We start from the raw sequence: 24,375 nt of genomic DNA, 5'->3' as shown, positions 1-24,375 counted from the left end.
GTCAATGTTCATACTGCTGGGGTGTAAGCTACCCAAGCAAAACATGAGGTGCTGTTCCTCCAATTTGTGCTGGGCCCCACTCTGACAATGGAGAAGGCCCAGGCCATAAAGATTAGATTGGGAATGGAAGCGGGAGTCAAAGTGCTGAGCAACCAGGAGATCAGGTAGGTTAAAGCGGACTGAGTGGAGGTGTTCAGCGAAATTATTGCTGAGCCTGCGCTTGGTCTCGCCGATGTACAGGAGTTGACATCTGGAACAGCGGATACAGCAGGGGAGGGGGGAGAAGTGTAGTATCGATAGCTATGGGAGTCAGTGGGTTTGTAGTAGATGTTGGTCAAAAGTCTGTCTCCTGTGATGGAGACGTTGAGATCCAGAAACGGAAAGAAGATGTCGGAGATGGTCCAAGTGAATTTGAGCGCATTCTGGATCTCACCATCTCCATCACAGGAGACAGACTATTGACCGACATCTATTACAAACCCACTGACTCCCATAGCTATCTAGACTACACTTCTTCCCACCCTGCTTCCTATAAAGACTCTATTCCCTACTCCCAATTCCTCCGTCTATGCTGTATCTGCGCCCAGGATGAGGTTTTCCATACCAGGACATCAGAGATGACCTCATTTTTTTAGGACATGGGAGTTGCCCTCTTCCATTATTGATGAGGCTCTCACTAGGGTCTCCTCGATATCCCACAGCTCTGCTCTTGCTTCCCCTCCCCCGAATCCTCCATGTTCCCAATGATCGGGGAAACTAGAACTAGAGGACATAGTTGCAGAATAAGGGGGGGCTCTTTTAAAACTGAGATGAGGAAGAACTTCTTCACCCAGAGGGTGGTTAATTTATGGAATTCACTGCCCCAGGGAGCAGTGGAAGCAGAAACTTTAAATATATTTAAGACTAAAATAGATGGTTTTTTAGCTGCCAAGGGGATAAGGGGCTACGGGGAGAGGGCAGGGATATGGACCTAGGTATGGTTAGTATAGTAAGATCTGAGTGATCTCCTGGACAAGTGTCGATCGCCTGGATTGGGGTCGGAGAGGAATTTCCCGGATTTTTTTCCCGAATTGGACCTGGGTTTTTATCCGGTTTTTTGCCTCCCCCAGGAGATCACGAGGTTCTTGGGGTGGAGAGGGGTGATAGCGGTATAAAGGGGAGGGTAGTGTCTTGTGTTCTGTGTCTTGTGTCTACTGTTTGTGGGTAAGTGTGTCTGTTTAGTGTTCAGCCATGAGCGAATGGCGGTGCGGGCTCGACGGACCTGGTGGTCTACTCTCGCACCTACTTTCTATGTTTCTATGTTTCTATGAATCGTAACAAGGACGATTGTCCCCCTTGTCCTCACCTTCCACCCCATCAGCCGTCGCATACAACATATAATCCTCCAACATTTTCACCACCTCCAACAGGATCCCACTACTGGCCACATCTTCGCATCTCCACCTCTTTGCGCTTTCCCCACATCGTACCCTCCGCAACTCCATGGTTAACTCCTCTCTTCCCACCCAAACCACCCCCTCCTCAGGTACCCTGCAACCACAAGAGATGCAACACTGCCCCTTTACCTCCCCTGTCGACTCCATCTACGGATCCCGACAATCTTTTCAGGTGAGGTAGAGGTTCACTTGCACCTCCTCCAACCTCATCTACTGCATCCGCTGTTCCAGATGTCAACTCCTGTACATCGGCGAGATCAAGCGCAGGCTCAGCGATCGTTTCACTGAACATCTCCACTCAGTCCGCCTTAACCTCTCTGATCTCTCGGTTGCTCAGCACTTTAACTCCCCCTCCCATTCCCAATCTGACCTTTCTGGCCTGGGGCTCCTCCATTGTCAAGAGTGAGGCCCAGTGCAAATTGGAGGAGCAGCACCCCATATTTTGTTTGGGCAGCTTACATCCCAGCGGTATGAACATTGACTTCTCTAGCTTCAAATAGCCTTGCTTTCCCTCTCTCCTCATCCCCTCCCTTTCCCAGTTCTCCTAGTCTTACTGTCTCTGACTACATTCTATATCTGTCCCGCCCACTCCCCTGACATCAGTCTGAAGAAGGGTCTCGTCCTGAAAGATCACCCATTTCTTATCTCCAGAAATGCTGCCTGTTCCGCTGAGTTCCTCCACCATTTTGTGTCTACCTTCCATTTAAACCAGCATCTGCAGCTCTTTCCTACACATTTTGTCCTCTCTGCACATTTGCTTATCTTACTAGTGAGTCCTTTGGACAAAACCTTACAGAGGTCTTAAATGTCCAGGAGCATATTAACTCGCTACGTTTTCCATTACTTTTTCAAAGAATGTGGTAAAATTAGTTAATAATATCTGTTGCTTTTCTAATATTTGCTGACTGCTCTTTATTATATCTGTCCCTGGAGTTTTTCTTCTGTTTAGTTGAATCAGCACAAGTTCAACTACATGTCACACATTATATTGCAACGGAGGCATTGCTGGAAACAGGAAGCATTGTTCCAGCCCCAGTTTAGCTTCTACTTCTACAGATGGTTTGGCCTAAAATATGTAATGGCATATGGTGCCAATTAAGCAAGTGAATAGTTACCCACTCCATCCATTACAAGCACAGTCCAATGTTTGGTGACGTTTAGCTAGGATATATGGAAATGTTCTGGGGGGAAAATAATGCCATGAAACTGCAACTGTAAAACAGATAAATATTATTTCAGTGGCAATGTATGGTAGTGAAGACAAGTAATATCTTGCTTTTAATGAGATAAATACGATATCATGTTTTATTCATGGAAAAGGACCGATTTCCCGATTGAATATTTTAAGCATGGAGAACGTCCTGAAAAGGAGTCTGGAAATATTATAAGTAAAATAATAGATGTAACATTAATGTGCTCACAATAAATGTCTCCACAATCAGACAATCTGACTGGAGAAGCAGACACAACATAGATTAAGAAGTTTAATATTTAGAAACATAGATATAGAAACATAGAAATTAGGTGCAGGAGTAGGCCATTCGGCCCTTCGGGCCTGAACCGCCATTCAATATGATCATGGCTGATCAACCAACTCAGAATCCTGTACCTGCCTTCTCTCCATTTGTATGAAGAGGACATAGAAACACATTGAGTTGAGAAGGAAAGATAAGGAGAAAGAGAGAAGCCAAAGCAATGACAGGAATAGTAATTTTGGTTAAAAAAATTTCAACAGAATTCTTTATCTGAATTCCTTTTAATTCCACCCACCAATTCTCACCTGCACCCACCAGAAAAAACAATTGAAATTTGAAAAGGCCTGAAAATCTATTGTTTGATTGAAAATATAAACATTTTGGAAGCTTTTCTATCCCTTCTGTTTATTTTCATTTGGTACAGATGGATTCAATGATAGAGGGCAGAAAGTGTGTTCCTGCCACGCTGCAATGACAAGAGACTACTGGATATAATTTGACTACCTTCCCTGAGATAAGACTGAATAATTATTGTTACATAATGGGGAATTATAGAGCCTCCCATGGCAGCTTTGGTTGTTTTTAATAGTGCAGAGGTGTTAACGAGTATGTTTTCATCCACCGGTTCATGTTACCTCATTAGCTACAGAGAAAGAGGTAGAGATAACTATTAATGCAGCCAAATCAGCAGCAGCCCCAAAGCACAAGAGCATGGAGACACTAAGGGACAGGCCCAGGAGCCCCACAGCTAGTAAGTGTTTCATAGCAGAATGTTTCAAAATGGGAAACATTAGAAATGGGAAGCTGTCACTGATCAATGAAGGATGAATAGGAGCAGAACACCCACAGGAATAACTTTTTAATAGACAGTAGGTGCAGGAGTAGGCCATACGGCCCGTCATGCCAGCACCGCCATTCAATGTGATCATGGCTGATCATCCACAATCAATAGAGAATCCTTACAGTGGCAAGTCATTTTAAAAAGCTTGACAATTAAAAGAGCTGTAGATAGTAGAAATCAGGAATAAAAACAGAAATGCTGCCTGACTTGTTGAGTGATCCCAGCATTGTGTGCAGTTCTGGTTGCCACACTACAGGAAGGACAACGTTGTGCTGGAGAAAATGAAGATCAGATTCAACTGATTAGAATGGAGGACTTCAGTTGTGGGGCGAATTTGTACTTATTTCCCTTGGAATAGAGGAGATTGAAGGGTGATTTGATAGAGGTATATAAAAGTATGAGGGTGATAGATACTATAGATAGTCAGAATCTTTTTCCCTTGGTTTATTTAAAAAATATATAAGAATGCACAGGTAATAATATAAGAATGTATGACTAATATGGGCAAATGGCAAATTTAGATAGATAAAAAGATTAATATGGGCATGAAGAGCCTGTTTCTGTGCTACCTACTTCGATGAACCTATAATTTGAAAAATGCTTTGTAGGAGTATTAAAAATACTGATGCCAAGTAGAATAATGATGTATAAGAGCAAATGTTTTCAGGAGAGCTTCAGAATAGAAAATGAAGTGGAGAGACTAAAAGGTTTTACACATTCCAGAACTTAGGAATGCACTTGGTACAAGAAGATTTTGCTGGCAACAGTACAGCAATTCATTGATGATCATAAGGTCAGTAATAGAGGAGCAAAGTTACATCTGCCATATATAGGGCTGTAAGAGAACATGACACCCGACAGTCTGATTCAGTTTCAGGCAGTTACAAGGAAGAGAGATGCGTGTTAGTGGTTAGGGAACAGCAACCAAAAATGATGGATTTGACCTTCTTAACAGAGCTGATGGTATTAATAGTTTATCTGGTCTTGGATGTCAAGAAATCTGTAGTTCAGACTTGGAGGATGGATCGAGTGTTGAGGTAAACTTGGCAGTTTATCAGCATTTATATGGAAACTGCACCCATTGCTGTTGAGAGGCATTGTAGTGGGAAAGGCCAATAGTAGTTGTTTTGCAGGTCACTAAGCACATTTCCCCGCATTATACTTGATTGGTATTTTTTTATCCATTCATAGCATTTAAAAAAAAAAAACAGATTGTAATTTTGTCATAACTTACTTTCCCACCTTTTTGTCTTTGCAAATGTATCTACTGTATATTTGCATCCTACCACCGAAATGTTTATTTATATTTTAGATGGTTGTAGTCCCAGTATTGATCCACTGTATACAAAGCACGTCGGGAGCATAATGAAATACTCTCCACTTGAATAAAGCTCGAACAAAAGACAGGAAGCTTGATGCCAGAAAATAGCCAATTAATTTGTAAACCATGCAGTCCCTAAACGTTAACTCCCAGCGTACTGAGGCTGCATTGTGTATCATTTACAAAATGCATTGCTGTTTCTTGCCAAAGTTTCTGACAGGATCTCTCAAATGCACAACCTCTTTCATCAAGAAGGGCAGGATCATCAGGCTCATAGAGCAGTACCAGATACAAATTCCTTCATTGTTGTTCTGTCTACATCCAGGAATTAAAAGCATAGCCGTACTGTACGGAAATGGAAGAGAATGAGAATGAGAAACATATGGTGCAAAGGACTAACAGGGCGTGTGTGTGAGGGAGTGAGGGGAATGATAGTTAGATAATGAAAGAATTTGCAGTTTGCCATCCCATTTGGACTGTTAGAGAGATCAGATGGATGAGATTAGATATGAGAAAATATGTGCCCAAATACACAAGGCCTTATCTTTGCTCCTACCAACAAAAGCAACCAAGCATTCTTCAAGAAGAGAGTCGATATGCAGCTTACCTTGAGAGGGAAGGAAATGCATTAAGAAGAGTTTAATGAGGACTTTTAACAGATACTAGACTAAGTGGGACCCATTGGTTCCCAGTCATATGGGAGGCCTGGTCCCCCAAAGTAACCCATTTCCCCAATGCAATATTCCACCACTCACCCATAGCCCCTAACTGCGCAGGCGCAGCTGACGGGTTCCGGTTGAGACACCCCTGATTCCCCCCCTCCTCCCCTCACCCGCCCCCCCCCCACTCGGCCTCTTGCCCAACCCCCCCATGCACTCACTCCATCGCCCCACAACCCCACTCCTTCCACTCTTAGCGGCTCTCCGGCGGCGCAGCCATTCCGGCCCATTGGGTTCTCATTGCCTACCTTCATTGTTCGGGGCATTGAGTACAAGAGTCAGAAAGTCATGATGTAGCTATATAGGACTTTGCTTGGTTGCATTTGGAATATTGTCTGGTAGCCCCATTACAGGAAGGATGTGAAGGCTTTGGAGAGGATGCAGAATGCTGCCTGGATTAGAGGGTATTAGCTTTAAGGAAATGTTGGACAGACATAGAAATATAGAAAATAGGTACGGGAGGAGGCCATTTGACCCTTCGAGCCAGAACCACCATTCATTGTGATCATGGCTGATCAACGTGGATTGTATTTTCTGAGATGCTGGAGATTGAGGGGAGACCTGAAAGAAACATAAAATTATGAGGAGAGGCATAGATAGGGTAGACAGTCAGAACCTTTTTCCCAGGGTGGAAATGTCAAAGACTATCAGGCATAGTTTTAATATGAAAGGGGCAAAGTTTAAAGAAGATGTGCGGGGCAAGTTGTTTTGCAAGATGGTGAGTGTGCGGAAAGTTTTGCGTAGTGTGAAGGTGGAGGCAGGTACGATTGTGGTGTTTAAGAGGCTTTTAAATGGGCACAAGGATATGCAGGGAATGGAGATATATGGATCATGGATCATGTACAAACAGAGATTACTTTGGCTGGGCACCATGTCCGGCACAGAAAATTTAGGCCGAAGGGCTTGTTTCCGTGCTGTACTTTTCGATGTGCTCTGTAGCAGGAGGATATCTAGCTGAGTCAAACTGAAGTTAATTAAAACAAATTAAATACAAAATATTTCATAGAATCTTTGAAGCTTTTGGATGAGCTAGATTGCTCCTTGTTATTCTTTGTTGACACAGAATTGTCAGAGGTTATTAGATAGGTAAACGCCAAACTGACAGTTGCTAAAACAAAACCAATATATCACTCTTCCAAATGATTAAGTGAGTTACAAAAAAAGCTCTGTACTACTTATTTTGCTTCTTAATTGTGAGGTTTCTTTATGACCTATATATGTCATGATTTAGAATTTGTACCTTGCTTGGCCTGGAAGGGAATTCTAGCTGAATTCTAGTCAGAAGCAGGATGATAAGGATTGATTTTCAATGCAAATTGACCTGTATATGGATGAATTATCTTGAAAGGAGATGAGCCAGCCTGGGAAGTGTCAATAGGGAGATTGTTAACAAATCCAATAATTGCTATAAACAACCACACATTGTATGTTACAATGCATGGATTAACAAGAGCCCAGCCCATGCAGCTGACAAAAGATGACTTCAAGGAATTAGACATCTTAACTGGTTCCAAACACGAGTAGGGGATGGAAGGTAGAGATTAACGCTGACTTCTTCGACAAACAAGATAAATATACTGTAGAAATATACTCTGTAGAAATATACTCTGGAGATTAGCTGGGAGAGAGTGTGTGTTCCATTTACATTACTAAACAGATTTAAAGTGAACAGGAATTTTTAAACGCAGGAATAGCTGTATTATAACAAAATTTGTTATTTTTGGCCATAAAAAAAGCAAAATAATAAATGTTCTCTTTCGTAGTTAATTTTTAAAAAATGTTTTAGATTTGTTTCACTAAAGTATTCACCACTTCATAGAATAGTACAGCAAAGGAACAGGACTTTTGGCCCACATGCTTGTCCTGTACTTGATGTCAGGTTAAACTAATGTCCTCCGCTTGCATATCCCTCCATTCATGATCCATATCACTCCATTCCATGCACATACACCTATCTAAAAGCCTCTTACTGTAAACATCACTATTGTATCTATCTCTACCACCACCCTCGACAGTGCATCACGGGTACCCGCCACTATCTGTGGATAAAAAATGCCTTGCACATCCCCTTTACATTTTGATCTCATCACCTAAAATCTATGTCCGTTAGCCTTTGACATTTACATCCTGGGAAAAAATTCTGACTGTCTACTCTGTCCTTGCCTTTCATAATTTTATATACTTCCCCTCAGCCTCTGGCACTCCAAAGAACACAATCTAAGTTTGCCCAGCCTCTCCTTATATCTAATACCCTTTAATCCAGGCAGCATTCTGGAAAACCTCTTTTGCACTCTCTCCAAGGTCTCCACATCCTTCCTGTGACGGGGCAACCAGAACTGCACACAATATTACAAATGCGACTTCATCAAAGCCCTTCAAATACTTTAAAGAAAACAGGAAGAATAGACATTGAAATTGGAAACAAATGCATGCATTTGCAAGATTATTTGGCTTCAATATTCTGACTGTTGGGTTTGGGTCTTGCTCTTCCGTTCATCCTTAGGGCCAGCTCAAATTCAAACCAGTCTAATGAAGGTTCTTGACCCGAAACGCCACCTATTCCTTCTCTCCAGGAATGGTGCCTGACCCGCTGAGTTACTCCAGCGTTTTGTGTCTATCTTCAGGGTGAACCAGCATGTGCAGTTCCTTTCTTCTTACAATGGTTTGGGTGATGGTTTGGGTAGACAGCCCAACTGCTTTGCTGACTCAGCAATGCCATCAATCCACCCTTAACATTTTATTCAGATTACAAGTTTCCTCAGTATTCTGACTGCTAGTCTTAAACTTGAAACATAATCATTTCTACTTGATTTCAATTAATGCCTCCCCCCCCTCGCCCCCATAAGAGAATAAGCAAGTTCGGTATTCTGACTGTGCATGCCCAGGTCATAGGCCACTGATGATAAACATTCTCGGCAGCTGAGCTGCTGCTTGTATACAGACCTACGTTACATCCGTGGTCAGGATCGAACCGAGTCTCCGGTGCTGCATGCGCTGTTGAATTGCTACTGGAGTTAGCGACACTAGTTCTCCCTTCTCCACTGGTCCATGCAGAAATCTCAGCAGTGACAGTCTAATGAATCACAGTCTGGTCCCCCTCAGCCTGCGTGTATGGGTTCCAATCTCACTCGGGCTGCCCTCCTGGGTTATACAGGGTTATTATACAGGGGCGAACCATGCAACCCTCTCCTGCATAACCCCAGGAGGCAGATTTGTGAGCGGAGTCTCACTACCGTCCCTGTCCCCTACCTAGTGTCCATTCCCTGTCCGGCCGGAGATGTCTGGGGTGATGTTGGACTGACGGCACACCGGTTCGGAGCAGTGGCGGCCCCAGGCTTACAGCCAGCGCGGATAAGAAGCGCTGACTCCAGCTCAACTCTGCTCCAACTCCTGAGGAACCCAACCCCGACGAGCCAGGGACCATCAACTGCACCTCTCATCTTATCCAGTGGCTGAAGGTTAACCCCCTCGGTGCCGGCGAAAGCCAAGTACCAGTCATCAACGGGGATAAACACAAAATGCTGCAGTAACTCAGCGGGTCAGGCAATATCTCTGGAGAAGGATCTCGACCCAAAATGTGACCTATTCCTTTTCTCCAAAGATGCTGCCTGGCCTGCTGAGTTACACCGGCATGTTGTGTCTATCTTAGGTGTAAACCAGCATCTGCAGTCCCTTCCTACAGAGCGACGCCTGTCCGCGGCTAAAGACGAGGTGGCGTGGAAAGGGATGGGGAGAGAGGAACTCGCTATTGTGGCTTCACTGCTGGTCCCGGACACCCCGTCTCCACAAGAACTCCCCGGCGTGAGGACAATCCATCCACCCCCCCACCCCCCCATTTCCCGTAGCACGTTGGTTGCAGAGGTGGGCAATGTGTCCGACCCCCCCCATCCCCTCGCCCCGGACTGGAGGGAGGGACTAGGGGACATTGCCACCTCTGCAACCAACGTGCAAACCCCGGCACTCCCCGCGGAGTGTTAAACTAAACATATCTGTGAGCAAAACACAAACACACACGTCTTTCACCCCCCCGTCTCTCACCCCCACCTTTCACCATCTCTCCTCCGGTCCAATCTCTTGCTGTCTCCCACTCGCATCTGCCCCCTCTCTATCTCGCCGTTACACCCCCGTTTGCTTTTGTTTCTCGAATGACCTTTGACAAATCCCATGATTCCTTGCGTTTTTCGAAATACCGAACTCCAAGCTTGAATGATCGCTGAAGAGACGTAAAAATATTGAGTACGAAAGAATATGGTACCCATTCTGTCAAACTTCCATATTGACAAAGTATTAACTATCCTTTCTGGCTACATTTTAGCTTTTGGGTTACAAATTACAAGGAAACAAATAATATAAGGACATTTGCAGATGATATGTGGAGGGGTAAGTCGTGAAAAGAAAGCAGGGATACTGTAGAAGGACTTGGACATGTAGGAAGAGTGGGCAAAGAAGTGGCAGATGGAATACAGCATAGCAAAGTGTGCGGCCATACATTTTAGTAGTAGTAATAAAGGCATAAACTATTTTCAAAATGGGGAGAGGATTCAGAAACTAGAGGTGCAAAGGGACTTGGGAATGCTGGTGCAAGATTCACAAAAGTTTAATTAGCAAGTTGAATCAGTAGTAACGAAGGCAAATGCAATGCTAGCATTTATTTAGAGAGGACCAGAATATAAAAACAGGGATGTAATGCTGACTAGACAGACCGCATTTGGAGTATCGAGAGCAGTTTTGGGACCCATATCCGAATAGGGAGCTGCTGGCATTGGAGAGGGTCCAGAGGAGGTTCACGAGAATAATACCGGAAATCATTGGGTTTATGTATGATGAGCGTTTGATGGGCCTAGGGTTGTACTCATTGGACCTCATTGAAAGTTACCATTTATACCTCACGCTGCCTCGACAAGGCCAGCAGCATAATCAAGGACAAATCCCTGGCCACTCCCTCTTCTCCCCTCTTCCATTAGGCTAAAGCTATAGAAGAGTGAAAACGCATAGATTCAGGGACAGTTTCTTCCCAACTGAATTATCTTACCAGCGAGCAGTGCTGAACTACTATCTACCTCGTTGGTGATCCCTAGGACTATCCTTGGTCGGACTTTGCTGGGTTTATCTTGCACTAAACTTTATTACCTAATCATGGATCTATACACTGTAAATGGCACAATTGTAAGCATGTTTTGTCTTTCTGCTGACTGGTTAGCAGGCAACAAAACCTTTTCAGTGTACCTCAGTACGCGCGACAATAATCTAAACTGAACAACCTAATAGTGAAAGGATTGGATAGAGTGGATGTGGAGAGGATAATATTAATAATAATACATTTTATTTGTGGGCGCCTTTCAAAAGTCTCAAGGACACCTTACAGAAATTAACAAGAGTAAAAAAACATATAATCGGAATAAAATAAATAATAAAGACATCACCAATACACAAATTAAAGACAGAATTCGATCCAAAGACAAAAAATCAAAAACACAATGTGAAGAGAGAGTAGCGGCAGCCAAACCGCGCCAGCGTACACTCTCCCATCCGACAGCCATCTTGGACTAGTTTCCACTAGTGGGAGAGTCTTGGACCTGAGGGCACAGCCTCAGAATTAAAGGACGTACTTATAGAAAGGAGTAGAGGAGGAATTTCTTTGGTCAGAAGGTGGTGAATCTGTGAAATTCATTGCCACGGAGGCCAAGGGTATTGTAAAGTCGAGATTGCCAGTTTCTTGCTTAGTACGGGTGTCAAGTGTTATCCCCCTGTCCCACTTAGGAAACCTGAACGGATACCTCTGGAGACTTTGCGCCCCACCCAAGGTTTCCGTGCAGTTCCCGGAGGTTTTTGTCAATCTCCCTACCTGTTTCCACTACCTGCAACCTCCGGCAACCACCTGCAACCTCAGGGAACCGTACGGAAACCTTGGGTGGGGCGCAAAGTCTCCAGAGGTTTCTGTTCAGGTTTCCAAGTGGGACAGGGGCATTATGGGTAGAAGGCAGAATAGTGTTGAGAGGGAAAAATAGATCAGCCATTATTGAATGGCGGAGTAGACTCGACGGGCGAATGGCCTAACAATGCTCCTAGGATTATTTAATTAATTTCCTACCATAGTGCATTTCTTACAGGGAAGATTTTACTAATGAAATCTGTGTTTGGGATGCATCACAGCTTGGTTTGGGAACAGCTCTATCCAAGATGGCAAGAAATTGCAGCAAATTGTGGAAGCAGCCCAGACCATCACTCAAACCACCTCCCTTCCTTTGACTCAATTTATACCTCACGCTGCCTCGGCAAGGCCTAATCAAGGACAAGTCGCACACTGGCCGCTCCCTCTCCCCTCAGGTAAAAGGTACAACGCCCTCCATAATGTTTGGGCCAAAGACCCATCATTTATTTATTTGCCTCTGTACTCCACAATTTGAGATTTGTAATAGAAAAAAAATCACATGTGGTTAAAGTGCACATTGTCAGATTTTAATAAAGGCCAGTTTTATACATTTTGGTTTCATCATGTAGAAATTATAGCTGTCTTTAGACATAGTCCCCCCATTTCAGGGCACCAACATGTTTGGGACACAGCAATGTCATGTAAATGAAAATAGTCATGTTTAGTATTTTGTTGCATATCCTTTGCATGCAATGACTGTTTGAAGTCTGCGATTCATGGACATCACCAGTTGCTGGGTGTCTTCTCTGATGATGCTCTGCCAGGCCTGTATTGCAGCCATCTTTAGCTTCTGCTTCTTTTGGGGGCTAGTCCCCTTTAGGTTTCTCTTCAGCATATAAAAGGCATGCTCAATTGGGTTCAGATCGGGTGATTGACTTGGCCACTCAAGAATTGACCATTTTTTAGCTTTGAAAAACTTTTTTGTTGCCTTCTTCCTTGCTGTAGAATGAACTGCCGGTCAAAGAGTTTTGAGGCATTGTTTTAACTTGCGAAGATAGGATGTGTCTATACACTTCAGAATTCATTATGCTACTGTCATCAACGAATACAAGTGAGCCAGTACTTTCAGCAGCCATACAATCCCAGGTCATAACACCCCCACCACCGTGCTTCACAGATGAGGAGGTGGGCAGTTTGGATCTTGGGCAGTTCCTTCTTTTCTCCATACTTTGCTCTTCAAGATTCAAGGTAGGTAGGAAGCTTTTGCATTTTTCAGTTTGAAATTGTGGAATCTGGTGCATACTTTTTACTTACACTTGATGCAACATTTATGCTTCAAATTGGTGTGAATGTTAGGCTAAATTACTTTCCTAATTACATTCCACAGTAGAGCCAGGCTCTGATCAACAGGTGCAGCACATGAATGACCTTAGTATATTCCTGTATGAAAATCAGATTATAATTCATGCTGTTATGCATATATAGAGAAACAAAAACATAGAAACAAGGCAAGAGGAGTCAGACTTTCATCACTGATCTATACAAATAAATCAATGAACCTTACCCTTAGACACAAGAAGAAAATAATGCCACAAATTCAACTGTATATGGTTCAATGAAATTAAGATATATATATGGAAACAGACCCTACGGCCCACAAAGTCGACACCGACCGCAATCTATCATACACCTATCTATCATATCCTACATGCCAGGGACAATTTACAGAAGCCAATTAACCTACAAACCTGCACTTCTTTCAGATGTGGGAGAAACCGGAATTTCCACAGAAAATCATGTGGTCATAAGGAGAATGTACAAATACTGTACAGACAGCAACCGTAGTCAGGATCAAATCTGGGTGCTGCAAGACACCGATGTGCCACCGTGCCACCACATGAATTCTTTTTTCTGTAATATTTATTATGGTGATACGTCAATAAAGATGAACACATGATTCTGATTACTGCCTTTATTTGGATAACACACATCTCGTCATTGTGTTTTGTTGCTGGTTTTCAACCTCTTCAGTCTGAAGGTCTCGACCCGAAACATCACCTATTCTTTCTCTCCAGAAATGCTGCCTGTTGAGTTATTCCAGCTTTTAGTATCCTTCTTCAGTTTAAACCATTTGCAGTTCCTTCTTACACTCTTTATTAAGCAAGGTCCTATTCTCATAATATTATTCACCTCAACTAAGTATCTTGTTCACCTCTGTTGCTCCTCTATAATCTTTGGTCTCACCTATGTGTGGAATGAGCTTCCAGTGAAGGTGGTGGAGGCAGGTTCGTTTTTATCATTTAAAAATAAATTGGATAGTTATATGGATGGGAAAGGAATGGAGGGTTATGGTCTGAGCGCAGGTATATGGGACTGGGGGAGATTGTGTGTTCGGCACGGACTAGAGGGGTCGAGATGGCCTGTTTCCGTGCTGTAATTGTTATATGGTTATATGGCTATATCACACCATCTGTACGGGAATGTGAATGCGGGTGAGGCAGCATCTATAGAGCGGTAAACAAAAATGCTGGAGAAATGCTTGAGTTTGAAGCGGGGCCAAACTCAGACATAGATGCCAAAGATCTTACAGCTCCGCTATAGGATCTTTGATAGATGCTGCTTCATCCGCTGAGTTTCTCCAACATTTTTGTCTACATTGCCATTTTAAATAGTGTGCGATGGTCTTAAGCCAATTGGCTACGTGCGGGATGGGCGGCTCCGATTGGCGGAGGGCGCTGTCTGTCCGAGGGGCGGGGTTGCGGATCAACCTATAGGATGCGGTCACATGCGGCGGGGACGCAAGGAAGGTTCTTTGTGACGTCAGCCCGGGGTGAGTAGACCTGCTCCTATTGGCCGCTGACGCTGCCCGTCAGTGGGGGGAGGTTGGGCGCGGGACCTGGAGGTCGCCGGTCACGTGAGGAGGGCCGGTTAGCTGTGGCGATCAAAGATCCGATAGGATGTTTGGTGGCGATCGATAGGAAGAAGCGTCCTCTCAGTGCCCGGAGCTCAGGTGGGAACAGCCGCCGCCGCTCGGCCCAGCGTCCTTTCCCCACTCCCTCCTCTCTTCCCGAGGGCGATCCTGCGGCCGGCAACCTGAGGCGTGCGGCAGGGGGTCATGTCTTGGCGCACTCTGGTCCTCCGCCTGCAGCGCCGACCTAGCGGCGGGAGGGCGCGGCTCACCGTCTTTGTTTCTCTGTCTGCAGCAACCCCTGTCTGTTGAAGGGCTGGGTGCAGCGTCTCTAGTCCTCCAGATACACCGCACTCCTGGTTGTGGGAGGCCGCGGTGCAGCGTCTCTGGTCCTCCGCATGTAGCGCCCCCTGGTGGCGGGAGGCCACCGGGCACCTATCCCCGTTCCCCGCAGAGGCTGCTCGACCCGCTGAGTTACTCTAGTACTCCCCTCCCCTCACTTCCGCCATCCTCATCCCCCTCTCCCCTCCACCCCCCTTGCCTCCTCACCATCTCTCCCCTCCTTTCCTCCCCTCCTTTCCTCCCTCCCTTCCTCCCTCCCTTCTGGCAGGCAGGTTTGCTAGGGCTACACGTGTGGGTTTAAACTAAATAGTGGGGGGAGCGATTGACAAATTGGGAGTATAAAGATGGAGTTGAAGGTTGAAGTGAGTACAGGAAAAGTTACAAAATACTTTCGAATTAATGGGAAGGAAAGTTCGAGAAGGGATAAAAAGAGAGTAAGGTCAGGGCCAATTGCGAGTGGTGCAAGAGGGGAGGTGAATTCTGAGGTCAAAGTGTTGAATGTGAATGCGTGAAGTATAAGAAATAAATTGGACGAGCTTGAGGCTCTGAGAAATTGGCAATTATGATGTGGGAATTACAGACATGGCTGCAAGAGAGCCAGGGAACTGAATATTCAAGGATATACCTATCGAAAAGACAGACAGGTAGGCAGAGGGGGTGGGGTAGCTCTGTTGGTGAGGAATGAAATCCAGCAAGGGATGACATTGAAACAGGATATGTGAAGTCAGTATGAATAGAACTAAGGAATTGTAAGGGTAAAAAGACCCTAATGGGACTTATCTCCACGCCCCCAAACAGTAAACATGGATATTGGGTGCAAGTTGAATCAGGAGTTAAAATTGGCATGTAGTAAACAGAGCTGCCAAGTAGTACAGATTTTCCATATCTTGTACGGAAATGCAATTTGAATACGGATGTCTGGTTTTGTATTGTTAAACATGGAATTTAAATAGGGAGTTCAGATCAGTCTGAAGAAGGGTCTCGACCAGGAACATCATCCATTCCTTCTCTCCAGAGTCGCTGCCTGTCCCGCTCCAGGTTTAAACAGAGCGCTGTCAGTTTAACGTATAGGAATTTAAGCAAAGTGCTGTGGGTTTTAAATATAGCACTACCGGTTGGAGTGCTATGGGTTTTAAACATAGCGCGATGGGCTTTACACATAGCACTATGGCCACTGCGCTATGGGTCACAGACTGTTCAGGAAAATTCTCATATAACAATGAGTCTTTGGAATTCTCTTTCTCAGTGGAAGTTGAGCCATTGGTTACTTTTCAGGCAGTGGTAGAATTCTGCATAAGCCTAGTGGTGAAAGGTTACCAGTGGGATTACAGTTACATTGGGATTGGCCTTGATTTTACAGAACGGTGGGTGGGCTCAAGGGGGAGAAAGGGAGGGATGGAGAGAGGGAGAGGATGGAGAGGGGAGGGAGAGAGGGAGAAGGAGGGAGGGAGAGAGGTAGAGAAAGAAAGGAGGAGAGGGAGGGTGGGAGGGAAAGTGGAGGGAGGGAGAGAAAGAGGGTGGGGGATAGAGGCAGGGAGGGAGAGAGAGAGGGAGGGAGGGCGAGAGGGAGGGAAAGAGAGGAAGGAGAGAGGAAGGAGAGAGAAAGTGAGGGAGGGAGAGGGATGCTTCCAAAATGACTTCTACATCATCATCTAATGCTAAAAACTGGAAGCAGACGTTCAACAGTAGTATACAAAGAGATGGCAATGAATGCACTGTCAAGTAAGGTGTGTGGAAGACATGTAAATTGGTAGCAAAGTTTTACATTCTTGTACTCTTACATGGGTATGACCGCACAAAAAAAAATGGCACAGCGTAAAAATACTGATTTCCTCAGCAAAATACTGATTTTCAGGTACTAGAAAACAAATGCTCTGACAAAACTTGGCAGCTCTGAGTAAAGGTAATGCTATGGTTGTTATTGGAGATTTCAACATGCAGGTAGACTGGGAAAATCAGGTTAGTACTGGACCCCAAGAAAGGAAGTTTGTGGAGTGCCTCCGTGATGGTTTCTTAGAGAAGCTTGTACTGGAGCCGACCAGGGAGAAGGCAATTCTGAATTTAGTGTCGACAAAAATGCTGGAGAAACTCAGCGGGTGAGGCAGCATCTATGAAGTGAAGGAAATGGCAATGTTTTGGGTTGAAACCCTTCTTCAGACTGATATGAGGGTGGGGGTGGGGGGGGGGGGAGAAAGGAAGGAAGAGGTGGAGACAGTGGGCTGAGGGAGAGCTGAGAAGGGGAGGAGAAAGTAAGGAATACCTGAAATTAGAGGTCAATGTTCATACCGCTGGGGTGCAGACTGCCCAAGCGAAATATGAGGTGCTGCTCCTCCAATTTAAGGTGGTCCTCACTCTAGCCATGGAGGAGGCTCAGGACAGAAAGGTCGGATTCGGAATGGTTGGGGGAGTTGAAGTGCTGAGCCACCGGGAGATCAGGTTGGTTATTGCGAACCGAGCGGAGGTGTTCGGCGAAGCGATTGCCAAGCCTACACTTGGTCTCACCGATGTAGAGCAGCTGACATCTAGAGCAGCGGATGCAATAGATGAGGTTGGAGGAGGTGCAGGTGAACCTCTGCCGCACCTGGAAAGACTACTTGGGTCCTTGAATGGAGTCAAGGCGGGAGGTGAAGCGACAAGTGTAGCATTTCTTGCGGTTGCCAGGGAAAGTGCCCAGAGAGGGGGTGATTCGGGTGGGAAGGGACAAATTGACCAGGGAGTTACGGAAGGAGCTGTCTGTGGAAAGCAGACGGGAGGAGATGTGAAGATGTGGCAAGTGGTGGGATCACGTTGGAGGTGGCGAAAATGTCGGAAGATTATTTGTTGTATGTGATGGCTGGTAGGGTGGAAGGTGAGGACAAGGGGGACTCTGCCCTTGTTACGATGGGGGTATGGGGGAGTGATAGCAGAGTCACGGGGTATAGAAGAGATCTTGGTGAGAGCCTCATCTATGGTAGAAGAGGGGAACCCTCGTTCCCTGAAGAATGAGGACATCTCCGATGCCCTGGAACACCTCATCCTCGGTGCAGATGCAGCGTAGACGGAGGAATTGGGAGTAGGGGATGGAGTCCTTACAGTAAGCAGGGTGGGAAGAAGTGTACTGCAGATAGGCATGGGAGTCAGTCGGTTTATAGTGGATGCCGGTCAGTAGTCTATTGCCTGCGATGGAGATAGTGAGGTCAAGAAATGGTAGGGAAATGTCGGAAATGGTCCAGGTGTATTTTAGTGCCGGATGGAAGTTAGTGGTGAAATATAGTGTTGTGTAAAGAACCTGATTTGATAAGGGAACGAGGTTAAGGAGCCATTAGGAGGCAGTGACCATAATATGGTAAGTTTTAATCTACAATATACATCAATGATTTAGATGAAGGGATTCAAAGTAACATTAGCAAATTTGCAGTTGACACAAAGCTGGGTGGCAATGTGAACAGTGAGGAGGATGCTATGAGAATGCAGGGTGACGGACTGGTTGGTTGAGTGGGCAGATACATGACAGATGCAGTTTAATGTGGATAATTATGAGGTTATCCACGTTGGCAGCAAAAACAGGAAGGCAGATTACTATCTAAATGGTGTCAAGTTGGGAAAAGGGGAAGTACAACGGGATCTGGGGGTCCTTATTCATCAGTCAATGAAAGTAAGCATGCAGGTACAGCAGACAGTGAAGAAAGCGAATGGCACGTTGGGTGCCATTAACAGAGGAGTTGAATATAACAAGAGGAGTATAGGAGCAAAGAGGTCCTTCTGCAGTTGTACAGGGCCCTAGTGAGACCATAGCTGGAGTATTATGTGCACTTTTGGTCCCCTAATTTGAGGAAGGACATTCTTGCTATTGAGGGAGTGCAGCGTAGGTTTACAAGGTTAAATCCCAGGATGGTGGGACAGTGATATGCTGAGAGAATGGAGTGGCTGTGCATGTATACTCTGGAGTTTAGAAGGAAGAGAGGGGATCATGTTGAAACATATAAGATTATTAAGGGTTTGGACACGCGAGAGGCAATAAACATGTTCCCGATGTTGGGGGAGTCCAGAATGAGGGGCCACAGTTTAAGGATAAGGGGTAAGCCAGTTAGAACGGAGACAAGGAAACACTTTTTCTCACAGAGAGTTGTGAGCCTATGGAATTCTCTGCCTCAGAGGGCGGTGGAGGCCGGTTCTCTGGATACTTTCAAAAGAGAGCTAGATAGGGTTCTTAAAGATAGTGGGGTCAAGGGATATGAGGGGAAGGATACTGATTGGGGATGATCAGCCATTATCACGTTGAATGGCAGTGCTAGCTTGAAGGGCTGAATGGCATACACCTGCAACTATTCTCTAGTGCCTCCTCCACCCCCTCCCTCCCCTCTCACTCTCCTTCCCATCCGCCCCTTCAACCACTAGTAATGTTCACGTGGTAGTAATGTCCTGTTTCCCAGCTTGTTGACACTCTGTGTTCCCCTCCTGCAGGGTTTAGGAGCTGTTGCTGTGGACGGAGAGACGGGATCTTGAGCGGCCATTGAAGGCAGCCAGGGTGCCAGTGAGCCCCTCTCCCATCTGCTCGGTTGCGGGCTGAGCTTCGGTAGAGGACCACATGACGGGGCACAACATGGAGAAAAGTTATGAGTGCGACGTGTGTGGCATGGCCTGGCCATACCCGAGCCACCTGGAGGTCCACCGGCGAGTGCACACGGGAGAACGCCCCTTCGACTGCTCAGAGTGCGGCAAGAACTTCACCCGCTACAACAACCTGCTGCGGCACAACCGTGTGCACTCCGGCGAGAGGCCCTTCACCTGCTCCGACTGTGGCAAGAGCTTCAAGACGACGAATGAGCTGAAGATCCACCGACGGGTGCATACCGGCGAGAAGCCCTATGGCTGCACCACCTGTGGCAAGTGCTTTGCCTGGTTTTCGGGGCTGCGGGCGCACCAGCAGGTGCACAACAGTGAGCGGCCCTTCACCTGCTCCGACTGCGGCAAAGGCTTCAAGTCGTCCACGGATCTGAAAGTGCACAGGCGCCTACACACTGGAGAGCGGCCCTACACCTGCAGCAACTGCGGCAAGGGCTTCACCCGCTCCAACAGCCTGCTGGGGCACCAACGCACCCACACCGGCGAGCGCCCCTACACCTGCGCCCAGTGCGGTAAGGGCTTCACACGGTCGACCAAGCTGCTGTCCCACTTGCAGATGCACGCTGGCGACCGTCCCTTCCCCAGCCCAGTGTGTGGAGAGCACTTTGCCATAGCTTCCCATGCCCTGTCTCACCAGCGCGTGCACACCAGTGGCCAGCCCTATGACTGCCCGTACTGCGGTGAGGCGTTTGACAGCTTACAGGGGTTGCGGCAGCACCAGCGGGTCCATGCTGGTGAGCGGCCGCACCCACAGCGGCAAGCGTTTCAAGAGCGCACGGGGGCTGCGGGAGCACCAGCGGATGCACAGGCCACGATGGAGAAGGTGAAGACAGACTCTACGATGGCAATATAAAAATGGACCATCATTGCCTATGGCAGATTGTGCTTTCTCAGCTGCCACAGGAAGTACATCCTCTGTTGGGCCTTTTTGACGAGTCGATGGTGGCCTCCCATTGATCTATCCAACAATGATCTGTTCTACATTTTCCTTGAACTCCATTCCCTTTGTCATGTTTTCACTCAATGCAACAATGGCAGGTATTTCTGGGAATAATACAAAAGGTGCAGGATCAGCTCATTCCAAAGAGGTAGAAAGATTCCAAGGGGAGTAAGGGACGACCGTGGCTGACAAGGGAAGTCAAGAACAGTATAAAAACAAAAGAGAAGAATTATAACATGGCAAAGATGAGTGGGAAGCCAGAGGATTTGGCAAATTTTACAGAGCAACAGAAGATAACTAACAAGGCAGTGCGAGGAGAAAAGATGAGGTACGAAGGTAAGCTATCTAAGAATATGAAGGACGATAGTAAAAGCATATTTAGGTATGTGAAGAGGAAAAAAATTATTATAGGGAACAAGGAAATGGCAGATGAGTTGAACAGGTATTTTGAAACCATCTTCACTAAGGAACACACAATCTACCTGATTAACTAGTTCTAGGGTGACGGAGGAACTGAAGAAAATTCACATTAGGCAGGAAATGGGTTTTGTAGACTGAAGGCTAATTAAATCCCCAGGGCCTGATGGTCTGCATACCAGGGTATTTAAGGAAGTGGCTCTAAAAATCGTGGACGCATTGGTGATTAATTTCCAATTTTCTATAGATTCAGGATCAGTTCCTGTGGATTGGAGGGTAGCTAAAGTTATCCCACTTTTTAAAGAAATGCGGGAGAGAGAAAACAGGGAATTTTAGACCAGTTAGCCTGACATCGGTGGTGGGAAGATGCTGGTGTCAATAATAAAAGATGAAATAGCGGCACATTTGGATAGCAGTAACAGGATCGGTCCGAGTCAACATGGATTTACGAAGGGGAAAGCATGCTTGACTAATATTCTGGATTTTTTGGGGGATGTAATTTGGAAAGTGGACAAGAGAGAGCCAGTGGATGTAGTGTACCCAGACTTTCAGAAAACATTTGATAAGGTCCCTCATAGGAGATTAGTGGACAAAATTAGAGCACATGGTATTGGGGATAGGGTACTGACAGGGATAGAAAACTGGTTGCCTTACAGGAAACAAAGAGCAGGGATTAACGCGTCCCTTTCAGAATAGTAACTGGTGGGGTACCGCAAGGCTCGGTGCTGGGACCGCAGCTGTTTACAACATACATTGATCATTTAGATGAAGGGATTAAAAGTAACATTATCAAATTTGTAGATGACACAAAGCTGGATGGCAGTGAGAACTGTGAGGAGGATATTATGAGGATGCATGGTGTCTTGGACAGGTTGGGTGAGGGGGCAGATGCATGGCACATGCAGTTTAATGTGGATAAATGTGAGGTTATCTACTTTGGTGGCTAAAGCAGAAAGGCAGATTACTAATTAAATGGTGTCAAGTTGGGAAAAGGGGAAATATAATAGTATCTGGGGGTCCTTGTTCATCAGTCAATGAAAGTAATAATAATAATAATGGATGGGATTTATATAGCGCCTTTCTAATACTCAAGGCACTTTACATCGCAGGTACAGCAGGCAGTGAAGAAAGCGAATGACATGTTGGCCTTTCAAACGAGGCGTTGAGTATAGAAGCACAGAGGTCCTTCTGCAGTTGTATAGGACCCTAGTGAGACCACACCTGGAGTATTGTGTGCAGTTTTGGTCTCCAAATTTGAGGAAGTACATTCTTGCTTTTGAGGGAGTGCAGCATAGGTTCACGAGGTTAATTCACAGGCTGGCAGACTGTCATATGTTGATAGGATGGAACGGCTGGGCTTGTATACTCTGGAATTTAGAAGGATGAGAGGGAATCTTATTGAAACATAGAATAATATTAAGGGATTGGACACGGTAGAGGCAGGAAACATGTTCCTAATGTTGGGGGAGACCAGAACCATGGGCCAGTTTAAGAATAAGTGGTAGGCCATTTAGAACGGAGATGAGGAAAAACTTTTTCACCCAGAGCTTTGTGAATCTGTGGAATTCTCTGAGCAGAAGGCAGTGGAGGCCAATTCTATCGATGATTTTAAGGAGAGTTAGATAGAGCTCTTAAAGATAGCAGCGTCAGGGGATATGGTGAGAAGGCAGGAATGGGGTGCTGATTGTGGATGATCAGTCATGATCAAAATGAATGGCGGTGCTGGCTCGAAGGGCCGAATAGCCTACCCCTCGCAGTGAACCTGGAATTCTCTGCCACAGAAGGTAGTGGAGGCCAATTCACTGGATGCTTTCAACAGAGAGTTAGTTCAAGTTTAAGTTCACATTTATTGTCACATGCTCCAATTAAGGTACAGTGATATTTGAGTTACCATACAGCCATACTAAGTAAAAAACAAAAATACACACAGCGCATAAAATAAAGTTTATCATAAACAACCACAACAGTGGAATCAACGTTCCTCACTGTGATGGAAGTTAAGTCATCTTCCTCCTTTGTTCACCCGTGATTGGGGCTGTTGAACCCGCCGCACTTGCTGTTACCAACGGTCTGCTGTTCAAACCCTCTCGTCGGGATGATGGAATCTCCGGCGTCGGGACGGATCGGAACACTCTTCCATTCTCCCGGGTCGACCTCTTCTTACCGAGACCACGGGCTTCACGGTGTTAAAGTCCACAGGCCCTGCCGTCTGAGATCCTTCACTGGCGTTCCTTGGCAAAGGATCCCAGGATCCGCGATGGTAGGTCTGCAACGTGGCTTGAAACTCCGGGCCGGTCTCCAGGAAAGGCTGCACCACTCCACGTTGTTAGGCCGCAGGGGTGGGGGGGGAAATGTGACCCAGAGAAAAATCATATCTCTGTCGAGGAAAGTGACTGGAAAAAGCTTCTCCCGATCCCCCAACCCCCACATAAGGCGTACCAGAAAACATTAAAACAAACATTCTTAAAACAAGACATACTTAAAATAATAAAGCAGAGAAATGGACGAACAGACTGCTGGCGAGGCAGTCACAACAGTGGCGCCACTCGATGGAATTAGATTTAGTTAGATTAAGCTCTTCGGACTACTGGAATCAAGGGATATGGGGAGAAAGCAGGAACAGGGTACTGATTGTGGATGATCAGCCATGATCATATTGAATGGCGCTGTTGGCTCGAAGGGCCGTATGGCCTACTCCTACACCTATTGTTTCTAACTGTGTACCTGTGCTGCTAGTTCCCTCCACAACTCACCCCATCTACCTGCAACGCCGCTTTTAGGGGACCGTGTCCCTGTGCTTCTAGACCCCTCTGCTGATCCCGAAAGGTCCCTATTCCTTCTCGCCAGAGATGCTGCCCGTCCCGCTGAGTTACTCCAGCACATTGTGTCTAACTACAGTTTAAAGCAGCATCCGCAGTCCCTTCCTGCACACATTGATCGGCCACTGGTGGGCAAAGGGTTGGAACCTTAGACGCTTGGACAGGTACGTGGACATGGCAGGTTTAGAGGGGAGAATGGGCCAAAAGTGGGCCATGGCCACCTTCTCAAGATGGCGTTTTGAAGGGCAAGACGCTAACAAGATGGCTGTCAACCAGCGACCCCTCACCAAGATCCCACCATAAAGCACGGCCCTCGAGGAAATACCTGAAGTGTCTGACGGCCAGGTAGAGCACAAGATCTCAGTCGAAAGCGCTGTATTTGCACTCTGGAGCTGCCGACTGAAAAACGCCAGAGGCTGCCAGCGGTTGTCCACAAACTGCACCAACAGCAGCATCCGATGCGTCAACGGTGAGCGCTGTGGGGGCGGACATCCGCGGGTGCACCAGCATGGAACCCTGGAACATTCGTTCGCCTCGGCGGACCACACCAGGTCCCGCAGTTTACCCGCCAGGCACTGGAACGGGGCGCATTACGGCAGCAGCCGCCGGCACAAAACGTTGATAAAAATTCACCATACCGACAAACTCCTGCAGCCCCTTGAAAGTGAGTGGCCGTGGAA

At 46.2% G+C, this 24,375-nt stretch overlaps 1 protein-coding gene across 1 annotated transcript; it reads left to right on the top strand.

The window, feature by feature from the left end:
- The first annotated feature begins 14,482 nt into the window (after window positions 1–14,482).
- On the top strand, window positions 14,483–20,385 carry LOC116971995 (gastrula zinc finger protein XlCGF7.1-like). Its single transcript, XM_033019224.1, has 2 exons — window positions 14,483–14,674; window positions 19,358–20,385. The coding sequence occupies exon 2, from the start codon at window positions 19,482–19,484 to the stop codon at window positions 20,370–20,372; it is 891 nt and encodes a 296-aa protein (XP_032875115.1). The 5' UTR covers window positions 14,483–14,674; window positions 19,358–19,481; the 3' UTR covers window positions 20,373–20,385.
- The last annotated feature ends 3,990 nt before the right edge of the window (window positions 20,386–24,375 follow it).

The sequence above is a fragment of the Amblyraja radiata genome, chromosome 4, assembly GCF_010909765.2.
Source record: "Amblyraja radiata isolate CabotCenter1 chromosome 4, sAmbRad1.1.pri, whole genome shotgun sequence".
In the NCBI taxonomy this organism is placed as follows: domain Eukaryota; kingdom Metazoa; phylum Chordata; class Chondrichthyes; order Rajiformes; family Rajidae; genus Amblyraja; species Amblyraja radiata.
Note: the sequence above shows the minus strand (reverse complement) of the source record. Positions and strands in the feature narration are given on the sequence as shown.

Excerpts from the sequence above, each read along its gene's own strand:
- LOC116971995 (XM_033019224.1), top strand. The coding sequence starts at position 19,482 with ATGACGGGGCACAACATGGAGAAAAGTTATGAGTGCGACGTGTGTGGC.